Source organism: Corapipo altera, unplaced genomic scaffold, assembly GCF_003945725.1.
Source record: "Corapipo altera isolate COAL_440 unplaced genomic scaffold, ASM394572v1 62, whole genome shotgun sequence".
Taxonomy (NCBI): domain Eukaryota; kingdom Metazoa; phylum Chordata; class Aves; order Passeriformes; family Pipridae; genus Corapipo; species Corapipo altera.
The window spans coordinates 6,557,584-6,575,476 of record NW_020884894.1 but is presented as its reverse complement, the minus strand read 5'-3'; the positions used below and the strand labels follow the sequence as shown (position 1 = coordinate 6,575,476).

The 17,893-nt window shown below is 46.3% G+C and overlaps 1 protein-coding gene and 1 long non-coding RNA gene across 4 annotated transcripts in view; one reads left to right on the top strand and one right to left on the bottom strand.

The window, feature by feature from the left end:
• Positions 1 to 14,499, top strand: part of KLHL36 (kelch like family member 36) — a 46,305-nt gene extending 31,806 nt beyond the window's left edge. For 2 of the 3 annotated variants that reach the window (XM_027647071.1, XM_027647069.1), the window contains exons 2-5: positions 522 to 603; positions 4,267 to 5,340; positions 6,179 to 6,336; positions 12,496 to 14,499. In XM_027647071.1, the coding sequence (XP_027502872.1) occupies positions 544 to 603; positions 4,267 to 5,340; positions 6,179 to 6,336; positions 12,496 to 13,051 (1,848 nt within the window). In that variant the 5' untranslated portion in view covers positions 522 to 543 and the 3' untranslated portion in view covers positions 13,052 to 14,499. Of the gene's footprint in view, positions 1 to 232; positions 252 to 521; positions 604 to 4,266; positions 5,341 to 6,178; positions 6,337 to 12,495 lie in introns of those variants that run through there. The other variant, XM_027647070.1, reaches the window with a different exon arrangement.
• Positions 859 to 4,308, bottom strand: LOC113948994. Its single transcript, XR_003528300.1, has 3 exons — positions 4,237 to 4,308; positions 3,563 to 3,666; positions 859 to 2,350 (listed from the first exon to the last, which is right to left on the bottom strand). It is a non-coding gene; the product is annotated as an uncharacterized LOC113948994 (long non-coding RNA).
• Positions 14,500 to 17,893: the final 3,394 nt, after the last annotated feature.

The following is a 17,893-nucleotide window of genomic DNA, read 5'->3' as shown; positions in this document are numbered from 1 at the left end:
CCTCCCCCGCCCCGCCCCGGAGCCTCCCCCGCTCCTCCCGGCCCCGCTCCGGTCCCGCCCCGCCGGCATTTCCTGCCCCGGGCCCGGGGCGAGGGAGCCTCCGCCTGCTGGAATTTATCCCTGCTTTGTTTTCCCCGCTTTTTTTTCCGCCCGGATTTCCCCCCCCCCCAGCCGATGTAGCCGCCGGAGCGGGGCCGGGGCCGGTGGGTCAGCGCGGCCCGGGGGACTCCGGCCGGCCCCGGGCACCGGCGGTGAGTACGGACCGGCCTCGCTAACACCGCGCTGGGCTGGGCTGGGCTGGACCCGCCGCACACCCAACTTGTTGACACCACCGACCTCTGACAGCACCGGGGAGCAGCATCAAGGGGCGAAAAACCTGTAATTTTTAAACTCGGGCATCCCCAAGCTGCAGATTCGAACGCGCCGGTCTCGTAATTCGGCACAAAACGGGTTTTTTTTTTTAATTTTAGCGGTCTGGAGGGGCGGACACAGTGGTAACATCTCCTGTGCCTTTGTTGCAGGAGTGCTGCGGCTCGGCCGGTCATGGAGGGAACCCGGCAGAGCAGGATCTGCCGCCCGCACAAGATCAGCGAATCCTCAAAGGTTCGTACGATTTGTGTTGCTACCAAAAAAATCCAGTTGCAGTAACAACGAGGAGGGGCGGGGGGTGGGTGGGGGGTAGAGGGTCTCCTTTGTATGGGCTGATTTTTGGAGGAATGTGAATATTTTGAGCTTTTAAAAAGAGGTATGGACGCGGTGGTTTACCTGCTCAAATATTTTTGGTGGAAGAAGTTGCTGCCTAGTAACTGAAAAAAAAAAGAAAAGGCAAAAAAAAAAAAGCAGCAGCAGCAAATGGGCATCTGCTCATCGTGACTCATAGCTTAGAAACCCACATCATTGCAGCACAGTAGTTTCTCTGTACCAAAAATTCAGTCATTAAATGCGATGTGTTTATTTGGGGAATTTTTGTAATTTTTGTACTGATCCATCTCGTAAAATCCAAGCTTGTTAGAGAAGCAAGGCTGGGATTGCTCTTTAGGTTCAGTCTCGATTTTGTACGTGATGGGAGCCTTGATCCTGCAAACAGTGAGCTCATGGAATTGGTGGTCGTTTCTTAGGCTTGTGAGGTCAATTTTCGTTGTATCAAATCTGTCTGCACACATACATTGTTTTTATTTGTGAATTCTCGGAAATCCATCTTAGGCAGCTCTTTATGCAGGTCATCAGGGTGATTTATCAGATGTTAATATCAGCTGTAATTCCCATATTCACTTTGTTTCATACCAGTGCAAGCTGCTTTTCTGTTGCAGTGCAAGCTCTGGATAACAGGAGCTGCAGACCAAGGACTTTGTGCTGCCAAAAAGAGAAACTTTTCAGTGCCTGTGTCTGTCTTATCAAAGTTGAATGAGCCAGATCTCATTTTCTTTTGCACCACTGATGAGCAGCAGTACTGCATTAAGAGTCTGAGAGAAATTAGATCTTTGAATCCAAAAGAAGTTAAAATACTGCTCTAATACAATTGATAAAAGATAAATTGGACTAATTTTTAAATGCATCCCTACCAATATAATCTTTCCCTGAGTGCTGATCCTGTCTGTCACTTAAATGGTTTAGTCTGAATGTAATGATAATTCATCATATTAAAAATTAATTAGCTTGACAGCATTGTTTTATTTTCTTGCTTAGACAGCAGCTGTCACTATCTGTTAAACTTAGAATTACTAGATAATGCTAAAGCTGTTCTACAGAATATAAATAGCTTGAGAGAGATGTTCATGTTAAGTGTAAAATTAGTCTTGGTTTTGGAATGTGCAGCTCTCAGCTCCTGTAAGTTGCTCCCTGAATGGACTTGCTAAGTGGCTCAAATATGTTAATGTATTCGAGTCCATCCAGTGCCAGGGGGTGATGGTTCCGTGCCTGATTTCTGAAGGAGCAGCAGTTCTAGGTGGCAACAAGGATTTCAGGAGCACAAGTTGTCGGGAGTATTTGCGGTCAGGATTATGCTGCTGACTCAACATCCAGCTCCGTAAATAGGGATCTCTGGCAAATCTTATATTCTGGTGTAATCTTGTTAGGCATGATGGTGGTATTACAGAATATTAGAGGAAATGATCAGCCAGTTTCCAGGGATGAGAGGGAATATGGTTTTGGTTCAATCCAATAACTGTCCCCATGAGTCAGATTCGGGAGAGGGGGCTGCAAGTTGTTATTTATTGTCTGTTCACCCACTGTCCTTGATCATAGTTGCCACAGAAGTGTGGTTTATCCTCTGCCATATTTATTCTTCCTTCTACCTCCTCCATCCTCCGGTTTCTGCTTGGACTCCTGTACAATACCAGCTTTTCTCAGCCTCAGAAAAACAAATAAAAAACTTTACAGTCCTTAAACCTATATTTTTTTCCTGTTACAGAACTCTGGCAGTTTTATACCTTAGTGGAGTTACTTTGTTGTCTATGCCATAGATCCCTTTTTAAGTTCAAAGGTATGATGAGTATACAGCAAATTGAAGAGTTTTGACCCAGAAAACTTATAATTATTGAAGCCTCTTCACTTAAATTGGTTTAACTCTGCACACTTGCATGTCCAGAGTCACTCCAACAGCAGGATTTTTGGCAGCTGGGACTCCATTGTTCAGAAAAGAACATAAGGAAATACAGAGAAACCAGTGGGATGCCACACTAAGAGCAGCACATTTGGTTATTAATTTGGGTCTCAAAAAACCCCCTTGGCTCTAGGACTCAAGTCTTTTCCATCCAGCTGTGTAGAGAGGGTCTCACCATGATTTAGCCAACCTGTGAATGGCCTAGACAGACAGCAGTGATCATGTGCTTTCTGCTTGGAAAACCAGGAAAGCCACAGATATAATTAGGATTTCTAAGAGAAGCAACAGTTTGGTGGAGGAAAGGTGGAATGCCTGGGAGGCTTGAAGAGACCTCAGGTCACCTGTGGGACTGTGTTCAATGTGGATTTGGACTGAGACACCTTTTCAGGGTGTCACCTCTGGGAATGTAGCCTGAGGATGTAGGACTGGGCAAGACCCAGGACCCTGCAGCCAGGACTGTTCAGAGCTGACTTAGGTTGGATCCAAGGATGTGTTTCCATTTCACCTCCTTTCATTTCTCTTACATGTTCTTACAGGCTCTGCAACTCTGCCTAGTTTGGATTTGGTAATTAAAGTTATGTATTTGCATTTAACTTAACCTGGCTTTTATTAAGAGAGGTCACAAGGTAACTGAATGTGCCATCAAGCATTTAATTCCTCTGAAGGATGGTCCTAAAAGTAGCAGCACTTGACATGCTGGGGTGACCAGCCCCTTCAATTCATGTTCTGCAGGACATTTGAGGGATAAAATGTTTCCATTTTAGTTCATCTTAAGGCTGAGAAAGAGAGAAAGAGACAAATGGTGGTTGCCTAAAAAGCTCTGTGGCACGTCCAGAGCTGGTGGGAATAATGTCTGGACCAGAGGGATCCCAAGAGGGCACTTAATGGATGTGTTCTGAAGGCATTTTCCCCTTTCTTTAAAAGAAAAATATCTAGTCATGTTCATTAAAACAAACCTACCTCAGCTTCTGGAAGCAAGCAGAATTCTTGTGGGAATGAGTTATCCACATGTGTGGCTTTGCACATAAATAAACAGCTATTGCTTCTGAGTGCAGTGCATGTGCCTGGAATAATATGGAAAGAAAGAGGGGGATTTTTTCCTAGCAAGCTTAGAAATGCAGAGTTCTGGAAAGATTTAAGAGGGGGTAGCTGTCAAGCAAACACCAACCCAAACAATACACGGGCAGAATGAAAATTCAGAGTACTGCTGCATGTGTCTCTCCCACTCCAAATGTTTAGTGAGTAGCTTAGCTGAGGGAGCTCTGTAAGGAGTCATTTGGGGGACAAGGAAGAAAGGAAATGTCAGCAAGATGTCTCAGAGACAATGAGTGGAAGAGTTTCAGAAAATCATGCCTGTATAACTCATCAGGGAGGGGGGTTCAATGCAGCATTGTGGGGGAGGGAGGAGAATATTATTAAAAAAGTGGAGTAGGAAGCAGTCAAAGTCTCCACAGGCCTTTCAAAGCGAAGGTGAGGAGCTCGAGCTCGTACTCCGTTGCTTGCCAACTGCTTCAAGTCAGAATTTTTTATAAATGTCAATGTGCAGCACAGAAAAGCTTTCTCTGCCTCACGTATGACTCCATTTAGTGGGAAAATACATTTCACACTGAAATTTAGCCTGGTGGAGCTCCCACCTGCCTGATGATGCTGTTTGTGTTTCCCAGGTGTACCGGTGGGATGACCACTCCAATCTAGTTCTGCAGAGCCTGAATGAGCAGAGGCACCGAGGCCTCTTCTGTGACATCGTCCTGGTGGTGGATGAGCAGCGAGTCCCTGCCCACCGGAACCTCCTGGCCGTGTGCAGCGACTACTTCAACTCCATGTTCACCATCGGCATGAGGGAGGCCCACCAGAAGGAGGTGGAGCTTTTTGGAGCCTCCTACATTGGCCTCAAGGCTGTGGTGGATTTCCTGTACGGCAGCGAGCTCTCTTTGGATGGAGGCAACATTGACTACGTGCTGGAGACGGCTCACCTGCTGCAGATCTGGAAGGTGGTGGACTTCTGCTGTGAGTACCTGGAGAACGAGGTCAGCGAGGAGAACTACCTGTACCTGCAGGAGCTGGCCTCCATCTACAACCTGAAGCGCCTTGACTCCTACATCGACTCCTTCATCCTGCAGAACTTCGGCACGCTGTCCTTCACCCCGGACTTCCTGCAGAACATCTCCTTGCAGAAGCTGTGCCAGTACCTGGACAGCAGCAACGTGCAGCAGGAGTGCGAGCACGACTTGCTGCAGGCCGCCCTGCAGTGGCTCACCCAGTACCCGGAGCGGGAGAACGAGGCTTACCAGGTCCTGGACAACATCCATTTTCCTTTGATCCCGAAGAGCGACCTCCTGCACCGCGTCAAGCCCGCCGTGTGCTCCCTGCTCCCCAAAGAAGCCAACTGCGAGGGCTTCATCGAGGAGGCCGTGAACTACCACAACAACGTGACGGCGCAGCCGGTGCTGCAGACCAAGCGCACGGCCCTGCGCACCTGCGAGGAGCGGCTGCTCTTCGTGGGCGGGGAGGTGTCGGAGCGCTGCCTGGAGCTCTGTGATGACACCTGCTTCCTGGACACCAGGAAGGGCCAGTGGGTGGCAGAAACCCCTCTCCCTGCCCGGCGGAGTCACCACTGTGTCGCAGTCTTGGGAGGCTTCATCTTCATAGCCGGGGGCAGCTTCTCGCGGGACAATGGAGGGGATGCGGCGTCAAATCTGCTTTATAGGTATGATCCCCGCTGTAACCAGTGGATAAAGGTGAGACTTAAGCTGTATTATTTCTCTGTTCAAAGTCCTTAATGTTTAGAGTGTTTTCTCCTTTTTTTGGTGAAAGGACAGGGCTCGTTAGAATAGTCAACATTGCCAGTGGAAACTGAAGTTATTTAAGTTGAGAAAGCAGCTACTTGAGTCCTTTGTGGGAATTCTTAAGTTACACAAACAGCAAAAGAGTTTGGGGCAGATACTCAGCTTCACTTGGAATTTGGGCATCTTGTCAGTGGAATTCCTGAATCAGCATCCACCTGCAGCTTCCTTCTGGGAATAATGCTGGAATGGACTTAAAGGTGATTGCTTAGTTCATCTTTCTCAAGCAGTAGTAACATACAACTAAATAAAAAATGGGTCTGACGTAAAAAGAAAATGTCTCTGACACTTGTCAAATGTCTCTGAGCTAAATGTCCCTTAGAATAAGCTCTTCACTTCCAGCCCTGCTGCAAAACCCTGCAGCTGTGTGGGTTCCTGTAGGAACCAGTCATGGTTCCTGTAGGAATCAGTCATCCTGGGTGGCTGAGTTGTGTTTCTGAGTGATTCCAACATGTTCCTTTCAGAGTTTGGGAAGGAAGTCCATGTAACACAACCATTTCTAGAGTAGCCTGTGTCTTAGATACTTCCCGTTGTCCCCTTGCTGGAAAATGGATGCTGTGTAACAAGCTACTGCAGAAAAACAAATCTTTCATGAATATAATGGTCAAAACCAGTGGCTCTCCTTTCCAAATAAATGGGAAGAAGCAACTACCCTATCCTCAGACACAAATATACCTTAAGTCACTCTCTTCCCAGATGCTGGAAGATGTCAGTGTGTTGTTTGCTTTGCCAGGTTGCCTCCATGAGACAACGGCGAGTGGATTTCTACCTGGGAGCCATCACTGACATGCTGGTGGCTGTTGGTGGCAGGAATGAAAACGGGGCACTGTCTTCAGTTGAGACCTACAGCCCTCAGAAGGACTCCTGGACCTACATAGCAGGACTGCCCAGGTAACAGGGGTGTTTGGAGACATTCCCTGCGTTTGAAGAAGAGTGGTAAAGGGAGGTTGTGTGAGCACTGTTCATATCTTGATCAAAGGTGTTTATAATTTCTTTGGCCTTAATTTGTCACCTTGGTGTGATGGTTTTCCTTGTAAGGTGTTTCTCTGTGTTGGGCTGTTGCAGATAAACCACATTTACCTGTATTGCAGATAGATAACCCTGGCAAATGTGAGCTCTCTGTCTCTCTCAGTTGAGTTAAAACTTGGCTGTTCTACTTTTGAGAGGCTTTACCACTGCAGCTCTTCTGTTGACAGCAAACAGGACATTGCTGGTGTCTTGAATCAGTGTTGGGGCAGTGGCTTTATAAGAACTGTCTGACAGTGTTTTGTTTGCAAACAGCTACTCAGATTTAGGGATATTTCACATTTGTGGGAATTACAGGAATATTGGCTCTACGGATGGTGTTTTCATGATGTCTGAAACCTGCAACTTCAGCAGCAGTGCTGGCTTTCCTATTGGCATCACTAACCAGGTTCCTGCAGTTGGGTTTGAGAGTTCAGGGCTTCTTTTCCCTGGTTCCCTCAGCTGCAGAGCTGCAGAGCCAGAGGCAGCCAGTGAAGGCACAGAAGCCTGTTGCCCAATTCTATTTTGGGCAGGTGCTGCAATGCGAGGCTGATCCAGGCTAACAGCTGGGCTCGAGGGCTCTTCACAGGCTGGATGCTTTTCCTGCTTTATTTCTGCTCACACAGGCAGATCCAGCAGTTGAGGCTCAACACCACAGTGTGCAGGGGAGTATCTTCAGGTCCTAAATCCTTCTGTTAATTGGGGTCACCTGTGAGATATATCCTGTATGGATATTTTTACTCATAGATCCTGGGGATGTTTGCACTGTTGGTTTAACCCACCCAGACTGCAAGCTGTCTGAAAAGTTTGTGTGTTCCTACTGCTATCTGTGTGTTGGCTTTGGGAATTCTGCAGCTGCAGCATTTAAAGTGAACTTTGACACACGGGTGTTAATATTTTATTGGATTGTCTGGCTGGTCTGCTTGGATGAGGCAAAAATCCCCTTAGGGGAGAGACCCTTCTTACTCTGATTGTACAGTGACTGGGATAAGTTACTGCTGCATCCAAAATAAATTGTTCTGCATCCTCTCATGCTACTGCTCTGTCCTTGTGTCAGCTCAGGTGTTTGTGCAGGTGTGTAGTGAACTAGATATGTGCTCTTGCACATTGATATACCTTTAGTTAGATCTTAATGGACTCTTGCCACCTTTGGAATTTTGGTCTTTTCAGCCCTTTTTCTCCCTCTGGAGAACTCTCCTGCTGGGCAGTGTGTTGTTTGCAACCACTGTTTTCCTGCACAGAAGGGATAAGGCAAAAAAGAATTTCATGCAGGGTGCAAATGGCAAAAATCAGCACAGAGGTGGGCAACAGGAACCTTTGTGACACACAACCACTGCTTGAGCTGGGCATGGAGCAGCTCTGGCTGGTGTGGGGCTGCTGGAAGGGGTCTGGGCAGCACTTTCCAAGGTACTTCAAGTGGACCTGTTGGACCGAGTCCAGAGGAGGCCACCAAGATGATCATAGGGATGGAGCACTCGTCCTATGATGAAAGGCTGAGATAATTGGGATGGTTCAGCCTGGAAAAGAGAAGGTTTTGGGATGACCAAACTGTGGCCTTCTAAGTACCTGAAGGGGCCCACAAGAAAGATGGAGAGAGAGATGGTTTACAAGGGCCTGGAGTGACAGGACAAGGGGGACTGGCTTCAAACTGACAAGGAGTAGGTTTAGATTAGATATTAGAAAGAAATTGTTCCCTGTGAGGGTGGTGAGGCCCCGGCACAGGTTGCCCAGAGAAGTTGTGGCTGCCAGAAGTGTTCCAGGCCAGGTTGAACAGGGCCAGGTTGAACCTGGTCTAGTGGAAGGTGTCCCTGCCCATGGAACCAGATGAATTTTAAGGTCCCTTCTAACCCCAACCATTCTGTGGTTCTATGGAAGAAGCATTCTGGCCACAGTTCCTGCCATGTACTCCAGTCTTCCCTTCAATGCACTCTTGATCTGACTTCTGTTTTCCTCCTCACCTCATGCTTTTGTTCCTCAAACAGATTTAAGTTCCTGTTTCACCCAAACAACATCTTCCCCAGCCCTATTCCAGCAGTAAGACTTTTAATGTCGAGGAAACCAGAAGCTCCAATCCTCTGCTTCCTGATAGACTGATGAGGCAACATGTCCCACCACCTTGTTTCCTGCATTTTTCTGTCTTCTTCCCTCTGAAGAGAACACCTGCTGGTGTTTTGGTCCTCTTGGGTGCATAGCCACCAGAAGCAGGCACTGCTGCACCTCTGTTGGTGTTCCTGACTGCTCCAAGCCAGCAACTGGCTGGAAGGCTGTTCCCTGGAGTGACAGGCCTGCACTGAGGTCATTCTGGGGCGTGGGCTTGGGTAGTTTGACTCGAGCTGTTTGGGGTGGGACTCTCAGAGGTTGTTTGTTAAAGCTTCTACTCTGAGCATCCAGAAAATGGGTTTATTTTTTTTTTTCTTTCCATGTGTGTGGAGATTTTCAGGGGAAAGGCGGTGCTTGTGTCCTTGAACACACACGCCTCTTACCACTGCCAAATCCCGTGTCCATGTTGCTGTCCCCAGTCACGCTCCTCTGAGGAAGAGCTCTGCAAGCTCTTTTTTATCTCCTCTTCCCCCCACCTCCTTCCCACCCTACATGGTCAAAACAACACGTTGTTTTCCCTAACCACTTTCTTGGAAGGAGCTGAGCTGTTTTGACTGAACTAATGCTGCCTTACTGGAGGAGAAAACAGCCTCTCGGGGCAGATGCTTAAGTGGAAAACTTCAGCCAAGATGTCTAAAGGGTGGACCTGGTCCAAGTCTGCTACAACTGAATTTATTTTGCCCTGATGCTCATTAGGGTCCTTGGGTGTGGGATGCCTTTCCCTTTCTTCAGAGAGTCCTGTGTTTTTCACCCTTTTCCCAGGCTCTCTGGGAGCAGTCTCTGCCATAGTTTCTAGCCCGGCAGGGAGCAGCGGTGACTGACAAGTTTGGCAGAGCAGAAGTCGGTGCAGTGTGTTCTCATCCTGAACAGACCATGAAAAGCTCTGCTGCAGACAGCAGTGAAATTAATTGAGTGGCCCTGGGTTAAAGTTTGGCAGAACAACTGAAAGCAGTTGTGTGAGGAGCTGTGTTGGAGCAGGTTAGTGAGTGATGGTATCTGCTCTGCCAGTTGGGTCATGAATAATCTCGCAGGGCTGCAACAGGTGGACCTTGAGATGCAGAGCAACCACAGCTCACCTGGACTTTGGTTGGAGTAGGGGATTCCCAGAGCTTTACTGAGTTAGGCCAAGTGTTCTCCTGGTTAAGAAAATAAATGGTAAATTTTCTAGTGTTTGAATGGGTCAGAAATTGTAATTTTTCAGTCTTGTATTTGGGTAAGTCATTCAAAATTGACAACTAGCTCCAGCAGATGTTAAAACCAAATCTTCTTTCTCCTTAATGCCTCTGATTTTTTCTGGCCACTCTTGTAGATAGCACTGCCAAAACACTCAGTGCTTTCTGTTGGAGGATGTCTGGACCCACTGTATTGACATGCTTGTGTTGTTGCATGTTTAGAAAAGCCCCTCTCTAAAGAAAGGATCCGTATTGATTTTTTTTTTAATCTGTGCATGCAGTTCCTATGAAAGTGAAGCTGGGTATGAGCTATTTTGGATGAGCTTTCAGAATTCAAGCAAAATGAAACATCTCTAGCACAGTTCAGTGGGTAATTGCCCTGTACTGGGAAAGAACAAATTGATGGTCGATTTGGTGCTTCAGATCTGATTGTTTCTGTCAAACAACTCTTGTAGCTGTTGCTGTTCCCTGGACTGAGGCAAAAGAAAAGCAGCAGTGCTTTTTCTGCAGCTGCCTGTGCTGGGCTGCATGGCTGTGCTTGAGAGACAATGGCTATTGCTTGCTTACATATACAGAATTCCAGTGTAGGAAAACATTTAACCTACTTCTCCAAAGGCCACTCAAGTCTTTCTTAACTTAGTAGTTTTTTCCCACATGCTGAAGGTGATGTGAGTGCTCTCAGCAGTGCAATAACCCCAGGCTCTGTGTTGGACTCAAAGTCCTCACACTCTCCTCTTTCTGATTCCTCAACACTCCCTGTTACCTGTCCCTGCCTCCACGGTGGAGGGCACTGCACGGCCTGCAGGGAGTTTGTGGGTTGGATGTGGATTTAAAGTCTCCTGCAGTTTGAAATGAACTGCGCTCAAGTTGTCCATCCCATCCCCAGACTGACAGTCTACTTCTTAAGACCCATTCCTGTGTATGTAGAGAAACCCAGACTGACAACCAGGGTGGGAGCCACTGGAGACATCCACTCCTGGTTCTTGTCTGGGAGAGACCTCAGATGAGGTAAAGCAGCATCTCAGTGCAGTGCACCTGCCATGGCATTGCTGGCAGATGTGAGTGCACATGCTCAGGGTGAGTTATGTGCTTCCAGGGTGAGTGAGGCAGGTTGAGAGCTGTGGAAATTCTGAGTTGCCTTTTTGGATAAAGTCCATAACTGAGCCTTAGCCCTCTCTTTTTTTTTTCTTCCTCTCTTTTCCCTGACTGGCAAAGAAGCAGAACAGCTCTGAAGTGACCTCTGCAAGGTCTCCAGGGCTGGTTCTCCAGCCCCTGCAGTTGAACAGACTGTCCTGGTCACTCAGCATTGTTAGCCCAAGCGTGTCAGGGATTTTTCTCTTTCTTGTAGCAGGAACCTATTAAAATCTCTGATTCAGACAGAGGGCTCAGAGGTTTCGGTAGGCATCTAGAATAATGACACCTTTTAGCTTGTCTCAGAAGTGTTGTGCTTTCAGGGCAAACGTGGGGTTTCTTTTCTAGTCCATCTTCTCCCTTGGCACAAAAGTGCTGGCACTTGAGTGTGTGGAAGACGTTACGATGCCATTTGTGTGGCTGAGAGAAACTATTACCTTGTGAAATAAAAGCAGCTCAAGGTTCTCTCCACATGGAGTTCCAGCGTGTTCAGACATGGTTCAAAAGTAATGCTAACATGGGTTTGTCTGCTGGACAGCTTATCTTGAGTGCCTGACTACAAAGGATGGTAGCAGAGGCTCGTGAGTGCAGTGTGATGAGTACATTGCTCTGCAACCCTATGGGTATTAAATCATTTGGGCTCTTTGTGTGAGCCAATTTGCTGTGACTGGTGCTGCAGCTGCGCCTTTTGACACCCCAACTTCCCCAAATGAGAAAAAAAAGCATGCAGGAAGGATATGTTCAAAGAAGCTGAGGCTGTCCTCGTCTTAGCAATCCACTTCTGAGAGCTCAGAGGGGCTTGGTCAGGAATAGCCCAGTATGAAGTTAAGAACAGCCTGAAGAATTAGGTTTGTAGTGGCTTTACTGTAGGTTATCAAAGGCATTTTCTCTGTGCTTCGTAGAAACAGCGTGATGTTGGTTCTACCATCTCATGTTCTCTTACTTCAAACATGGACTCTGATCTGTGATTGGCTGTGGTCTGTTGCCTTGTCTTGAGGTGACCAAAGGAGTTCCTATCTGTAGAGCAGCAGTGGTAGCAGACAGATGGCTCATGAAAAGGACACTACACGTGTTGTGACTGCAAATGGACCGGGCTGTGAATGCCTGTGGGTAAGAAGGGATGTGATCCATGGTCCTGAAGCTGTGGAAAGGGAGAGCAACAGTAGTTTTCTTCTTGGTTTCTCTTGGTTAATCGCTACTGGGAAGTCTGAGAGGTGTCATGATTATTTCCTCTTTCTGTCTTAGAAACCCTTGCTGAGATGTGGATTTTTTCCCCTCACGCTGATTCAAGCCAAGCACTGGACCAGGAAAGTGAGAATGAAGGCCATGCCTGCCAGAGCAGGATGGGTTAGTTCTGTTGTATGACACACTGTAGAGGATGCCTTAAAAAGTGATGGTCATACCTCAGTACTATGTTGGTATGAAAAGGATGCTTTCAAAGTGGTTGTCGTGCCATGGCACTCAGCGGTGCAGGGTGAAGGTGTGAGAATGAGGACAGTTACTGGGTAACTCCCAGGATCAGGGATTCTTCTCTTGTACTTACTGTTTATTTGCTCCTTTAGTACCAGTCCCTGCTGAATGCTTGTGTATCAATAAAACCCACATGTACTAAAGCTGGAGTGTTTCTGTTTGCCCGGGCCAGGTTCACCTACGGCCACGCCGGGACCGTGTACAAGGAGTTCGTGTACATTTCAGGAGGCCACGATTACCAGATCGGCCCCTACAGGAAGAACCTGCTGTGCTACGATTACCGCACCGACGTGTGGGAGGAGAAGAGGCCCATGATCACGGCCCGGGGGTGGCACAGCATGTGCACCCTGCAGGACAACATCTACTCCATCGGCGGCAGCGACGACAACATCGAAACCATGGCGCGCTTCGACATCCTGAGCGTGGAGTCCTACAGCCCCCAGTGCAACCAGTGGACCAGGGTGGCTCCCCTGTTACAGGCCAACAGCGAGTCGGGGGTGGCAGTTTGGGATGGCAAGATTTATATCCTCGGAGGGTACAGCTGGGAGGAGGCTGTCTTCTCCAAGACGGTCCAGGTTTATGACAAGGAGAAGAACAAGTGGTGCAAAGGAACGGACTTGCCCAAAGCGATCGCTGGGGTGTCTGCGTGTGTCTGCGCGCTGAAACCCAAAACAGAGGACAAAAAGAAAAAGACAAAATCAAAAAAGCATCAAGACCGAGGCAGATGACTACTCCTGGGTAGCCACCCTTGGATGGTGGACTCCAAAAGGACCTTGTATTTAGTCATTTCTACCTAACCTGAATTCTTTTTCTTTTTAAACAGGGGGAGGGGGCGGGGAGCACCTTCTGAAGCCTCAGAAAATGTACAGTTGAATGTGGGTTTTTTGAATTAAACTCATGGTTAAGGTAGAAACATCAAAAGAAACCAAAAACTCCCCCTTCTACCATACAAAGGGTGATGTGGCCAGAGAGGTTCTGCTGCTCTCCTGAATGTTAAGGCTTAGGCTTTTCCTTCTGTGGTTCATGGCATTTCCACTACATCATATTATATCGACGTTTTAAGGAAGTTTTTAAAAACAACTTTTATACTTTTTTATACCACATTTTGCTAACTCAGTCTCTCGTTTGCCATATGTTCTGTTATTGACTGTAGAAGCTGCTGCTCTGTGACTGTGACCCCGTTGTTGGCGTCGGGAACTCGTCGTTTGATGATCTTTGGTCTCTGTGCGGCTCGGCCGGGACACGGTGCAGCTCTTGGAGCAGCACTGGCATTCCCAGCATTGTCAGGCAGTCAGCTGGAATTGTGACTATTGTACTGTTGTCACAATTCCAGCTTCCCCATAGCCCAGCTCGCCAGACATGCTCATAAACACGGTTTATTTCAGCCACTGGTGATCTGCTGAGTGGATTTCAAGGGCTTTGGTTTAAAGTTCAGCTGTTGACTGTTGCTGTTATTTCTTCCTCAGTCCTTCTCCCATCTCCCTTTCCATGTCTTTCTGATTTGCCTTCTTTTCCATGCAGGTGATAGCCTGCTACCCTCTTTTTTTATTTTTCTCCCTCCCCCACTATTTACCTCAGTAATTGGACAACACTAAGAAAACATTTTTGCACTTAATTTCATTTGAAGCTCTAGTCAATCTAAGAACTCTTAGATTTCTTATAAGCACATGTGTATTGAAAGAGGTAACTGAATGCATTTCTAGAGTGCAAGAAAGTTACAGGTTGTTTCTTCAGTGCTAAGAAAACTAGGTGAAATTAATTTTCTGAAACTCCTTGAGGTTTTTTTGATTTTTTTTTTTTTTTAAGTCTCAGGAGTCAGTCTTTCATTTGCATTAATGGATTTATTTTAAAGCCTTTGTACACTGCATGAGGTAATGGTTATTATTTTCTAGCCTAAAAACAAATTTAAAAAAAAAAACCAGAAAAAATCAAACACTTTGGTTATGACAAACTCATTGACAAGTTGCTTGGGGTTTTTTATGTCTGAAATCCTTGCTATGTTGACTGACAACGACCTAACTTTTGGGGACATTTTCATCTGTAAGTATAGAATAAAAATTTCAAAGACTTGCTTTGTTTCTGTTACTGGGCTGCTTGTTATTTAGCCTCCCTTTTAAGTGTTTATGTATTACATAATGTCTGGGAACAATAAATCCAGTTTAGAATATTCTATTCATCACCATCTGACTTGTGTATTGATTTAACTGAGGTTTTCCTTTTGGATAAATTGGAAGAAAATAATCCTGTAATCATTTTGAAGTGGCATTGATAATGGTGGAAACATTTTAGTAGGCAAAAGCTAAATTTAACAATATGAAGTAGAAATAGAACTTACTTGGCTAATTTATGTTTTCTGCATCATACTCCAAACCAGACAGTCAAAGACAAGGGGGAATGGCTTCCCACTGCCAGAGGGCAGGGTTAGGTGGGATATTGGGAAGGAATTGTTCCCTGTGAGGGTGGTGAGGCACTGGCACAGGTTGCCCAGAGAAGCTGCGGCTGCCCCATCCCTGGAAGTGTTCCAGGCCAGGGTGGACAGGGCTTGGATCAACCTGGTCTAGTGGAAGGTGTCCCTGCCCATGGCAGGGGGTGGAACATGATACAGGATGAGGTTTAAGGTCCCTTCTAACCCAAACCATTCTGTGATTCTATGAGATCACTTTTTACCTTTTTTCAGCTATGACAAAAGACCAAATCCAGTTTGCGAAGTGGTTTCAAAGATGATATTTAATAGGGAGCAGATAAACACAGTTATGACTTCCTGACATTAAACTTAATTGCATTGACAAAAGGTATTTTCAGTACTCATCAAAGCAAGCTTTGTTTCCCCTGTGTCTATATGGTTCCTTCAAAACCAGAGGCTGTGGGTGAGTGTGGGACATCTATTAGAGGTCACTGGGGGATCATACCTGTTGTTGCCATAAGATTTTTCCATTATTGAAGGAACAGACGATTCCCATTTGCACCTCTAGGGCCCAGGGCAGTGAGCACTGCTCAAGGCACAGTCTGGCAGAGTGCCCCTCGATTTTGGATGTTGTGTACCCAGACATGGCTTATCATCCCTGGGGAAGTGCTGGCAGATAGCACACGGGGCTGGGAGATAACTGCTGAACTGCTTTGGGAAACTGGTGTGCTGGAATTCTGCACAAATGTGTGACACAAGTGGGTTTCTGCTCTGCTTTTCGAGGTCTGAACAGTAATTAGGATCAGCAGAGGAAAGGTGTATCCTGGTCTGTGCTCTTAGGGAGCCAGCCTGGCTCCTGCACCTGCACATCCCACTGCCTTCATCCCTAAGCTTTGTAAAGCATTTTACCCTTGCCAGGAAGCACAGCTCTTTCTTCCTGCCCCGAGGAAAAATGACTACTGCCCTACCTCATTTTTGAAAAAGCTCCCACTGCCAAATTCTGAGAAAAGCTTGTTTTACCTGAAACAAAACAGCTACCAAAACCCTCAGGTTTTCTCTTCCCACACTTCCATGCCCTGTATCTTGGCATGGGCACATCAAGGAGCTGCTGCCTGGAACTCTGTCGTTAGATTACATAAATCCCTCAGCATACCCTGAGGAAAAATTACACCGTGGTGTGAGATGCAGTTGTTTTGAAGGCTTGAGAAAGAAGCTGGAAATATTTTTGTTCTCAAGTTGAAATCTTAAATTGAGAAAAATGTGCCTGTGTCTGTCTTTCCCCATCAGGGATCAGGCTGCTTTCTTCCAAAGGCTGGTGATTTTCCGTGTGCTGTTTAGGATTCCGATTCTTGCGTGCCAGCAGAAAAGGGGGCGTGTGTCGAGGGAATGTAAAGAAATAATTTAACCTCTAGTGCTCTTTCTGAGAACAATTTAACTTGCAGAAAACAAGCCCAGATTCAAATTGTGATTCTTCTGTTGATCTTAGCAAAGCTCTGACCAGTGAGGAACTCCGGGGGGGGGGGGGGAAGGCAATGGCGTGACAAGCTTTATGTATTATTTTATTTCAGCTTCTTGTCCTATTTCAGTTCTCATGAATGTGATAAAGAGGGAGGTGCTAATTATTCCTTCATGAACTTTGAGTTGTCTTAGGGACCAGGTCAGGGTAGATGGAGGGGTTCTGTCACCGCACTGTGTGAGTCTGAGCACGGGTGAGCTCCAGCTACTTACAGTTTCCTCCTTACTGGTAACTTTTCCCCTAAGTGAGGGACACACAGCTCAGCCACAGGTTTATTGATACCACACACATTTTTTAGTTCCTTCTGGAACTCAGAGAAGCTTGGGAAAAAAAACATGCCTTTATTTTCATCATGATGGGTTTGGTGACAGAACACGAGGGGAAGGTGAGGTGCAGCTTTGCTGGTTCTTTTGAGGCTGCAGCACTAAGAGATGATTGCATAAGGAGAGAGGAGACTTGTATTTAAGATAAGGATGAATAAGTCACAGTTAATTAGCCAAATTGATAATTGAAACACATAACACACTGAGCCAAGCATTCACATGATCTACTAAAGACTTAAAATATCATATTTTCACAGCCAGCTGACCCTCCCTGAGATCCAGCCAGGGGAGGTGACTGCTGCTTGCAAATACTTTATGTAGGCAAAGCCCTTATTGTACCTAGAAGCTATTGGGATAAAAGTTCTGCATCTCTAAATAAAAAGTCTTCAGAGCTCCTGAAGCTCTTGGCACTGGGAGGAATCTCTGCAGGGACAGCACGAAACCTCCCGCAGCCATCAACCATTTTCTGCAGCGCTGCAGGAAGGCATTCCCTGAAAAAGTGGAGGTTAGGGTTCTGAGCGCTTCAAATCCTCAAAAGTCATCCTAAAAAGTGCTCAGAAGTCTTTCACCTTCACCTTCTGGGCACTGTCATGAGCACAGGTCTCATGACCTGGTGAAATCACGCGGAGCATGGCATGGAAGGGTGAGCCATTCCCAAGCACTTTGCATTGGCAGTAGGATAAGAGCAATTACAGTAGCACCTGAGAGGCAGCTACCTTGGGAGTGGTTTATCCAGCTCCCTGGCTGCTGTTAGACAACCCTTTATTTCCACAGCCATGGACTGTTGTAGATTAATTCACAAATAAAGTCAGTTCCATGTCGTTAGGAACATTACTCCACGATTCTTAAGGTTGGATACACAGTCATAAGATGGATACACAGAAAAAACCCCACAGCACCAGTTATTTTTGATTTAGAAAAGCAACATGTTTGGGAGCGATAATTCACAGCATAAAGGATGGAAGAAAATAAAACTTCTTTCTGCAATGAAAGCAGTAATGAAACAACAGACCACTAAAAAATGGCTAAAAGGAATAAAGCAGAACAGAGGTGGAAACTTTGCAGCAGGTAAGTTTCATCAAAACATGATATTACCAGAAAACTTAGATTATTGCCAAATATTATGGTAAAGTGTTAACAGACTTTACAATGAAATTACATTAACACGGGATAAAATTGAAGATGTTTTAAATGTTGCTGAACGAGACAGTGATATCCTTTCGTCCCACCTCAGTTTTTGCCATCAACTCTGGCTTTTAACAGTATTGGTCTTTGAATTTTGTGCTTTCCAGGCTGGAGACACTGTGCTTATTTGTATTTTGAAGCA